At 39.8% G+C, this 10,984-nt stretch overlaps 1 protein-coding gene across 7 annotated transcripts in view; it reads right to left on the bottom strand.

Moving 5' to 3' along the window:
• Window positions 1-5,406: 5,406 nt before the first annotated feature.
• The window catches only part of DDX59 (DEAD-box helicase 59), a 29,275-nt gene continuing 23,697 nt past the window's right edge, over window positions 5,407-10,984 (bottom strand). For 6 of the 7 annotated variants that reach the window (XM_074906749.1, XM_074906748.1, XM_074906747.1 and 3 more), the window contains 6 exons: window positions 10,387-10,554; window positions 9,743-9,832; window positions 9,093-9,344; window positions 8,103-8,255; window positions 7,495-7,623; window positions 5,407-5,789 (listed from right to left, as the gene is read on the bottom strand). In XM_074906749.1, the coding sequence (XP_074762850.1) occupies window positions 5,526-5,789; window positions 7,495-7,623; window positions 8,103-8,255; window positions 9,093-9,344; window positions 9,743-9,832; window positions 10,387-10,554 (1,056 nt within the window). In that variant the 3' untranslated portion in view covers window positions 5,407-5,525. The remainder of the gene's footprint in view (window positions 5,790-7,494; window positions 7,624-8,102; window positions 8,256-9,092; window positions 9,345-9,742; window positions 9,833-10,386; window positions 10,555-10,984) is intronic. The other variant, XM_074906754.1, reaches the window with a different exon arrangement.

The raw sequence follows: 10,984 nt of genomic DNA, 5'->3' as shown, positions 1-10,984 counted from the left end.
TTTTATCTTCTAGCAAGTTAACATTAGGTTTTTAATAAGTACAATACCTTTCCTAGAAGGTTATTTCTAGTTGCTTCTTCTTAAGTAATCTGAGGAGACAAAGGAAAAAATTTTATGATTCCCATGTCCAATGTGTTTTGCTGATTAAGGATACCAATTAAACTCAGAAACCAGAGTGAAAAGAGTAGGTGTATTTTACTGGTGATAACCAAATAATGTAAGAGTGTAGTACAGAAAATATGCAGTGAGAAAAGGTAGAATAGTGCACCCAAAGCAACAAACAGGAAAATACAGGGTAATGCATCAGATCCTTACTACATGAAAGAATAGTGATTAAGATACATCACCACTCGCATACATTACCATCACCCAGTCCCGCAGTGGCTGGGCAGCCCCCGTTACAGTGAGGGTTTGCAGAGCCTGTCCCGGCAAGTGGGAAATCCTACGCGGTGCATCCACCCATAGGTGAGGCTGCCAAAGTCGCTGTGAGCGGGCCCAGCCTTACATACCAGAGATCGACAGGCCAGAATAGCTGGCACCTTTGTTTTGAGCAGAAAATTTCTGGTTTCATTCTCCTGTTGGATTCCACCCAAAGCCTGGCCAGGGCTTGAGGGGGGCAGACCAAGGGAGTTTCTAACAAGGCCAAATACATGGGTTCTCAGCCTTGAACAAGGCTAAACAAGGGAAGTTGGATACATTCTCTCAGCATTTCATTCTCACTACTGATTATATTCCAAGCTGCATCTTTCACTAGTGAGCTTACATACTCTGTTAATGATTACATACTAAATTAGCAGCTTCGGCTTGGGGCCTGTTGTTCAGGCTTCAGCATTTCAATGCTTCAGCACATTTTACAACAGCATAAGTGGGTTGTCATAACTTAGTACAATACCTACTAGCACAATGGTTATCAGTTATAAAATATACAGGATTCATCTATAGGTCAACTCTGGCTCGGGCCTGTTGTCCAAGCCTTAGCACTTCACAGTGCTAGTTATGTTTCAGTTCATGGGGAGCCGTTTACATACACTGCAGTAAATACATGTTCCCAAACATTAGTAACCATTAGTAGCCTGTTTCACCTCCAGTGTTTTATATTTGAATGACTGCTTCCACCAATAACAAGCTCTGATTCCATTTATTGAGTTCTACGATTTGTTTCAGAAAGTAAACAAAGCATCATGAAGAAGCACCAGTTAGTACAACAAACTATCAATTTATCAACAAAGATCACCAAGGACACTACTTCCAAATGATCTACCATGATCCCTAAAGAAAGGGAATTCAAGATTATGCCTCCATTAACTCACAAATATTTATATGCTTAGTGTTTCACAACTAACAGACTCCAGTAGAACAAGAAAATTATTAACGTTGAATAGGAAATCTCTGAACACTGAAAGCAGGTGTTTTTCAGGATACTGATATCTAAAACCCACTATCAGAGTAGGATGCTTAATAAAAATGACTATCACCATATGTTTGGACATTGTTTTAGTTCACTATAGTACATACATCCATAACAACACAAAGATACCTAAGCCTAGTGGACAGAAGAAAACTGTAAAATGTGTTCCACATCCTTTCTACATGTAAATATTTAGAAATCCATACATAACCAATCTGAATAAAAAAGTATGCTTTCACTGTTGCATATGCATCAGTTATTGGGTTGTTACAGGTTTGACATCACTACCTACTACAGACTTGCTAGCTGCAATTAATTTGCTATTAAAAGTCAACAAAGTTACCCGGCTTAGATCCTTCAAAAATTGCATATATCATTAACAAAAGCAGCAGATGGTCAGGTTAAAAAAAGGGAAAGAAGCAAGAAGAGAGCAAGTGATGTAAAAGCAACTGTTTAGCCATTGCTTCAGAAGTTACTTTTAATGCTACACTTTCAAGTTACAGCTTCTGAAGTACTCGCAGAAATTATGCAATTATACCCACTTCTATATGTGTCATAACTACACAAACTTTTCGTAGTTCAAGTTGTGAGGAAAGTTTCAAGAATTTCAGACCAGAGTGTATTTCTTGCTCAATCCAGTTTGATACAGGAAACTACCTATGTTACATGAGTTGTAAAAAACACATTTTGTGATTCCATCTAGCAGCCAGTAAATAAAGGAACGTTGTTGTAAGCCACGAGGTACTTCAGCGTTTTCTGAAAGCCCATCTTTTCCGTTCAGCTTTAAAATAACTAGCGTAAGAACATTTCTCCCCCCCCCCCCCCCGTCGCTATAGCTCTGCTTTGGAATATTCACAGAGCGTTTCTGTTGAAAACTTAATCTCCCCGTTAAAAGCTCCTCACCCTAAAATAAGGTTCAAGACTCGTTAGAAGTACGATCGTTCCTTTTTAATTGATTACAAATGCTAATTGCAGATGAAACCCTAGCGCTCAAAGCTGAGTGAAAGCGTAGGAGCAGCGGGCAGCTTTGCCATCCTTTGCCAGCGAACCTACCCTCTTCAGACAAGCCCCCGTAAGCCTCTCGGCGCAGCCGCGGATCTGTTTCGCGCCCGCCCGCTGCAGCGGCCCCTCGGCCCCGCCGGGCGGCCCTCGGGGAGAAGGCGAGAGAGAAGCAGCGGCAGAGTAACAACCCGGGGCGTACTCGCGGGGCCAGGCCTCCGGCGCCCGCCGCCCCGCGCTGCCGCCCCAGCTCGGCGCTTCCCGCCGCGACGCCCGCCCCGCCGCGGCCGGCCCCAGGCCCGCCCCAGGGGAACCCGCGGCCGGGCCGGGGCAGCCCCGGGCCGCGCTCAGCTCACCCGCCGGCCGCGCTCCGCTCCGCGCGCACGGCGGCTCGCGCCCGCCCCGGCCCCGTTTGAACGCGCCGGGCCCGCCGGGATTGGCTCCCGCCAGCACCGCGTCACAGGGCGCCGCCCGGGCGCCCCCTCGCGGCCGCGGGCCCCTCCCGGCGCAGCCCGCCGGGCACCGCCGGGTCCTGGCGGGAGGGTGCTTCCCGCCCTCCCTCCCCCCGGGAGGCCGCACCGCCGGCGGCCGAAGGGCAGGAAGCTCGGCGCAGTCGGTGCCCCCCGGCCCTGCCCCACCGTTAACGGAGCCGGCCCCCTGCAGGGAGCTGCGCAGGGCCCGACCGCCGGGCTGCATCCCGACCGCCGGGCTGACCAGCTCACCCTCAGAAAGCACGGCATTAGCGGAAGGGTTGAGCTCCCCGCAGGATCGGAAAGATTATAAAGTACCACCTCACGAAATCTCCACGAGTAATAGAAACCTCGCGGAAGGACACAGGCTTTTTATAAAAGATTTGGCATTTATAAATACTGTTCAACTGAGTTAACACGGAAAAGTTTTTTAAAACAGCAGAGGGAGACAAAAGACCAAGGGGGGGTGGGGGGTGGAAGAGGAGGGGCAAATCAAAACCTGAGGTTTTCACCGTATCAGATTATAGCAGTAGTAACAGTGCATAGAAAACAGTAGGAAAAAAAAAAATCGTATTTCAGACTATCACAATACATAGTAGGAGTTTTTCATTAATAACTATATAAATCTGTTATTGTTAATACCTGGCACCAGTGCCCCACTTAAGTCATCTGTCTTGTAGCAGGTAAGACCTACTTTTAGGGTTTAGTTAGGAAAAAAAATAATCAGCTACCAAGCTTTTAAAAATTTGATTGGTAGCAAACTAAGTCCATCTATCTTTTTGCTGATTAAAGATACCAGTTAAACTCAGACACCAGAGTGAAAAGAGTAGGTGTATTTTACTGGTGATAACCAAATAATGTAAGAGTGTAGTACAGAAAATATGCAGTGAGAAAAGGTAGAATAGTGCACCCAAAGCAACAAACAGGAAAATACAGGGTAATGCATCAGATCCTTACTACATGTGATTAAGATACATCACCACTCGCATACATTACCATCACCCAGCCCCGCAGTGGCTGGGCAGCCCCCCGTTACAGTGAGGATTTGCAGAGCCTGTCCCGGCAAGTGGGAAATCCTACGCGGTGCATCCACCCATAGGTGAGGCTGCCAAAGTCGCTGTGAGCGGGCCCAGCCTTACATACCAGAGATTGACAGGCCAGAATAGCTGGCACCTTTGTTTTGAGCAGAAAATTTCTGGTTTCATTCTCCTGTTGGATTCCACCCAAAGCCTGGCCAGGGCTTGAGGGGGGCAGACCAAGGGAGTTTCTAACAAGGCCAAATACATGGGTTCTCAGCCTTGAACAAGGCTAAACAAGGGAAGTTGGATACATTCTCTCAGCATTTCATTCTCCCTACTGATTATATTCCAAGCTGCATCTTTCACTAGTGAGCTTACATACTCTGTTAATGATTACATACTAAATTAGCAGCTTCGGCTTGGGGCCTGTTGTTCAGGCTTCAGCATTTCAATGCTTCAGCACATTTTACAACAGCATAAGTGGGTTGTCATAACTTAGTACAATACCTACTAGCACAATGGTTATCAGTTATAAAATATACAGGATTCATCTATAGGTCAACTCTGGCTCGGGCCTGTTGTCCAAGCCTTAGCACTTCACTATCATAGTGTGCCAACAAACTGGAGAGAGTCCAAAGTCAGGGGGCTGGCACATGTGACACACGGAGAGACAGAGGGAACTGGGCTTGTGGGCTGGAGCAGAGATGCACAGGGCTAATATCTAACTACCTGGGACATCTCATGCTGCCAATAAGGGATGATTCATTACAGCATCTGATGAAACTAACTCCTTAAACCTCAGCCTAAAAGAAAAAAAAAAGTTTTGACTTAGACTTTGTATAGAAAGTTGTACAACACTATCTTAATATGGTTTTGGTCTCACTTCCTCAAAAAAATGAAACAGTGTCTAGTGTCAGAGCATGGCAAGTAATGCTTAAATGACTAGTAAATATGATCAGTTATACATTAACTATAATGTTTCATTAAATAAGAACACAAATTTGTTATTTAACTTGAATGGCTTATACTGTTTCTCTACAATGAAGTTATACTAATAACCAAGTATTTCTGCTACTGCAAAAGGACGTTAACTGATTCACAGGCAATAAAGGAGAAACTAATCTTACAGTACACTCTTCACAAGAACCCCCCAGAGACCATCAGAGAAATATTCCCAGTGGAAGCTTCTATGTAAACAAACAGGAAGATACTGAGGCTTGTTTTCAGAGACTAATCTGTCACTATTTTTTTTTTTTTGTGAGGTGGAGGGTGTCCTTTGCAAAGATCTTACCTCAGTATAATGACATAAAAATTACTAGAAGAGTATGCTTCACAAAAAGCCAGAAATTATTCAGAAATCTTAAAATAAAAGAGAGAGTATCTTCTCAGTTTACGCTGAAAACCAAAGTATACTGGTTTTGAAAAAGTTACACAGCGCATTTTTACTAGGCCCTACCGTAATTCAAACACACAACAGTCTGTATTTCAAAATAAATATGGGACAAAAATGAGACTCCGTAAAAAATGGTATAAACTTCTTTTAATGAGGCAATATACAAGGCATCATAATTCCATGTTTATTTTTAATCACACTTTCATTATAATTACATAGCTATAAACATATCTTTATTACCTCTGAGAATTATTTTTGTCATGTTTTCTAATAATGTCCATAATATTATCCCCTGTTACAAGGCTATTCTGTAATTGTTTAAGCCTCTGTTGTTCCCTTCTCTTTTGGTCATGAAGATATGGGGAATTAAGCAGCTGTGGGGGAAGAATGGTGCCCGTTGGTTTTACTCTCTTCACAACATCCCAAAAGAGCTTCTTGCTGTTATTATTGATAAAAGTAATTGCAGTTCCACTGTGACCCAATCTCCCTGCTCTTCCAACCTGAAAAAGCAAAAACTCATTTTAACTTATCAATATTAAATTAAGTCCTTCAAATATCCCTAAAGTTTATTTTCTGTTACAAAACAGCAACTAACCTAAGCAATAAGGCCAAATCTCTTTGTATCATCCTCAAAGTTTTAAGAAGTTTCCTAAATTCAGGATATGCAGATCTGAAACTTTAGCTTAAATGCATCTAAAATTACGACTTGCTTCTGGGACATACCAGATGTCCAATACTGATACTGAGATATATGATGTAGTCTATGGTCAAAGGCTTACAGTAAGTCTGGTCCAAACAAAGTGTTTTAAAAGATGGTTATTACAGCAATGCCACATCCATGTATCAAGTACAACATGTACAAGCACGACCATAAAAATGCCCTTTACTTTCAATGTTCCAGTAACTTAGAATTATTTATCAGTATTATCCACAGTGCTTGAACACATTAGAAAAGCATCTACAAAGACTCTCTATTTAGGAAGAGATATTACGTTAATATTGGTACAGTTTTGATGCTAGGAAAGAACATTTTTATTTATTTACTAATTGTTTGAAACTTTAGCAGAAAGATGATTAAAAACCACAGACGTGTACTGCAGTTCATTACACAGAATACTTTAGGAGTTCATGAGACTGGATGACTTCCAGAGGTCCTTCCCACCTATTCAGAACAGGGCTAACTTCAAAGTTAGATCAGCTTGTTCAGGGCCTCGTCCTGTGGAGTTTCAAGTGTCTCCAAGCACAAAGATCCCACCACCTCTCTGGGCAGCCTGTTCCACTGCCTGACTACTCTTGCTGGGAAAAACACTTTTCATTGTTATGAGGCCACAATTTCCCTTGCAGCAGGTTGTGACTGCTGGCTCTCATCATTTCACCATGCATCTCCAAGAAGAGTCTGGCTCTGTCTCCTCTGTAACTGCCCATTACCAAATAGAAGACGGCAATTAAATCTGTGCTCCAGCCCAAACAAGCCCAGTTCCCTCTGCCTCTCCATGTGTCACACATGCCAGCCCCCTGACTTTGTCTGGACTCTCTCCTGTTTGTTGGCTTTTCTTGTAGTTGATGGTCTCAAAACTGGATGTGGTAGTAAAACTGTGGCTTCATAAGCGCCAGAAGAGGGTAATAATTAATTCTATTGATCCACTAGCCAGACTAAGGTTGGGGTGTGTGTACACATACATAAATACACACACACATGCACAACCCATACACCACCTTTTTTAAAGCAGTAAATCCTCAGAAAAAAAAAATCAGAAGAGATACTGGAGTATGAAGAAGGAATGAAAATAAAGTTCACAACTAGATTCCTGATTGAATTACGTGCATATCCCACGCTGCAAATGAGCTGCAGCAGAAAGACAAGTATTTGGATTTTCTTCACAGACAGTAAAAACAGTTTCTATAGACACAAAATGATACAAGAGAGTACAAAACAGGAAGAATAATACTGCAAACATTATTGATATAAGAACACTGTTCTAGGCTTTAGTAACTTATATAGGAGATACAAGACCAGTGTTATAGATTTTAGTAATTTACATAAGAGACTTATGGAAGAGATATTCAGCACCTTTCTTTCCTATAAAAACATATTCTGAAGAGGTGAATAATCTTTATGTTTGCGTTTAAATTTTAAATTTCCATAGGTGGATGTCATATTTCAGTATGCTTTCCAAATAATGCTTTACCAATTTATTTATTTACCTGATGTACATATTCATCCATATTTGAAGGCATATCAAAATTTACTACCAGTTTGACATTGACAAGGTCAAGTCCTCGTCCAAGGACTCCAGTACTTACTATGACTTCATACTTCTCTTGAAGTAATCCCTGGCAAGGGAGAAATAAACAAAAAATAATTCTTTTTTTCCTTCTTTATATTTTGAACCTCTCCAATCACAGGCTAGGGTTAGTTATATAGTATAACAACACACCCAGTGGGATTATTCTATTGCAGAATACAAAATGGCCCTCCTGTATTTTTAATTTAAATAGGAATATAATTCACAGAGCTAATTAAAGAGAGAGCAAAACCACAATTTTAATTAAAAAATCATCAATTACAGTTAAATTCCCATTTCAAAGCAAATAACCTAGAAAATAGTCTCCAGTATTTATCTGCATTTAAAACTGCATTATTATCTACAGTTTTGCTTGGTCCCCTTCTCTCCTCTCCCACAGCAATACTCCAAGTTTTACTGCAGAAAAGCAGTAAACCATGACTTAACTCATTCAAATTAAGCCACCTTTTAAAAAAAATGGCCATTTTAAATCTATCAAAAGCCCCATAACTTTAGGAAGGCACAAACCTGTAATATATCTGTTCTTTCCACCTGAGACTTTTCGGAATGCATAGCTGTACACTGCAATCCTGTAATCTTATGAACAGCATCACTCAACAGATCTGCTCCTAGCTTACAGTCCACAAATACCAACACTGGAGGCTTGAAGAGTTTCTTATCCTGTAAAATTAAACAGTTTATGTAAGAAGGTATTACAATAGTTTGCTGCTCATCAGCAGCAAATTCAATTTCTTCTGTTCATTATGTCTAATATTAACAAGACTTTCAGATTAATAAATATTTTTAGACTCTAGATAAGAAGGAACAGGATATCTGCCATGAAACTATACAAATCTGTACATTATAAACATATAATGATTTGTAGACTCAGAACTCAAGTTTATATCAATACATGCATTTTTTAGAAGTCAAAAGCTTTCTTTTATGTTTCCTTAACTATTACATAACAATTCTGAACTACTTTAAGTTCTAAGGTTCAGTTAAAGCTTCTTATTTACTTCTTGGATAACCTCAGCCAAGACTCCAAAATTCACCCCCCTTAATACTCATAAAAGATATGTATTATTATTCATCTAAAGAAAATTCAGGAAAGAACTAATAGCTTTCTCACTGGTTTCTTTAATGACTTTTAAAATGCACTCCCAGGCCATAAAGCAGGTATGACAGTTTAACAAAGTCCTCTTCCTCTACCACTCACAGACAGCTAGTACAAATATCTGGAATGCCATATCGCAAATCAGAAAAAAATCCTAGGCACAGGAATCTAATTTGCTGCTGCAGAGAAGGAGGTGTGAGCGACAGGGGTGGAGTAATCCCCAAAATTGCTATTAAAGCTCTTATACTGCAGAACTACTGAACTAGTTAGTGTAGTTACACGCTTAACCTCACTCCACTTCTTCACTACATACTGATTAGAATTAAAGGTGAGAACCTGACAGAGATGTGTAAAGACATGAATAATTTTATTTGTTCTTATGGGAAAAATATTACACTTACATTTAGTATTTCAAACAGCTTTTTCTTTTTAGATGGTTCTTCTACCCACAAGATAATTTGGCGAACATTGGAACATGGCAGATTCTTTTCTCCAATTGTTATTCTTACAAAATTGTGCAGAAGCTGATTTGCTAAGTGTTCAATGCCCACTGGAATCGTGGCTGACACCAGTATGGTTTGATGATCCTGAGAAAGGTCTTCCAAAATATCCAACACTTGCTGCTGGAAACCCATTTTTAACATCGTATCCACCTAAGTGAAAAAGATTAGATTTAGATTAGATTTTTTCAGAAAAAGCAGAATCCTGAACTTGAACTAACAAAAGAACCACAAACTGTATGACTGGCATTAATAATCCAAATTGCAGGAGTATTTTCAGTCAGAAGAAAAGCTAGGTGAGAAAATAAAAAACAAATGGTTCACACTGGTATAGCAGTTATTATCCCATGAGGTATCCAAGTCTTTTATAGCCAACAGAACATGCATTGTTCAAACACATTTCAAATTGTGTTTAAAAATGAATTTTTCTCTTAAGAAATAAATTTTATCTTTATAATCAACACTATGTTTAATCAATTAAACTAGCCACTCACACTGGCTCTTCAAGGACCTCTGTATAGGCAATACAGCCCTGATAACTAAAAACTTACTTCATCCACCACTACAATTTTTATGCCATGCAGTTGAACAGAACTTTGCTTTAAAATCTCAAGAAGTCTTCCAGGTGTTGCTATTATAACCTAAAAAAAACACAAAACAAAACAAAAAAAACAAACCCCAGGAGTTAGTCCATGAAAAGGCAGATGACTGTCCTAGAAAAACTATATAGCACATAGGTGAAAAGGGCACTAATCAGTGAAATTAATTGCCTTCAAGTAAGATGGAAAACTTTTATAGATAACTTAATAAATTATAAAGCCTCAAAAGGAAATGGACCTTTTAGAACTCTAATGGAAGTGTCTATACACAAGCAACGTAATCTGCATTAAAAAATAGCTATTTTTGCTGTAAATTACAACTCCTTGTCTAATAAAATAGCAAGTGAAGTCTTTGAAAGCAGCAATATCATGTGTTAAATTTTTTTTTAAAAAGCTATTATATATTTAACCATAAGTCCAAATGTTAAAAAAATAATAATTGTATTACTGTAAAATTTTCAAGAGCTAACAATAATTTTAGTAGTTTAGACTTAGGACAAGCACATCTTTGTATGTCCATACATGTCAAGAGCAACATTTTTCTCTTCTATGAAAACATAACTCTCTAGAGGATCTTTCCACACTAGAGTCCTTACCTTAACACTTTGCTTGAGACGGTGAAGCTGTGGTGGCAGTGGTAAACCTCCTACCAGGAGAACTGTTCTCATGTTTGGTAAACCAGCCATCAGTTCTTTAGCCTGTCTCTCTATCTGAATTGCTAACTCCCTTGTTGGTGCCAAAATAAGGGCAGATGGAGTTTCTGTCTAGAAAGAGGGGGAGAAATGTGCTGAACGTGGAATTGCTTTGTTATTTAGATAAAAAGCTTTCAAGATTAAATCTCCCAATACTTAAAATACAAATTATATAGTGCAGCAACTGTGATTACAATTAGACTTCCAATACCCTTTCTATCTGAAGATAATGCCTTTAATATCCAGGCCAAGGAAGTCTGTTCTTCAATTACTCAACTTTTGAAAACAAAAACTTATTGCATGTGTAAGTACGCTGTTAGAATAGCTTCCTGAAAACAAAAGAGGCCCAGAAAGCTAGTAGTAATTTGAAAAGATTGCCTTTTTCTATTTTAGTTATTGCACTGAATTAACAGAAATTGAGAATAGATTTCACATGAACTCAAAACAGGATGCTATTTGAATCTAGAGATCACTAAAAAATGTTTTCAGAAGCCTTGAACAG

This window comes from Athene noctua, chromosome 5 (assembly GCF_965140245.1).
Source record: "Athene noctua chromosome 5, bAthNoc1.hap1.1, whole genome shotgun sequence".
Classification (NCBI taxonomy): Eukaryota; Metazoa; Chordata; class Aves; order Strigiformes; family Strigidae; genus Athene; species Athene noctua.
Note: the sequence above shows the minus strand (reverse complement) of the source record. Positions and strands in the feature narration are given on the sequence as shown.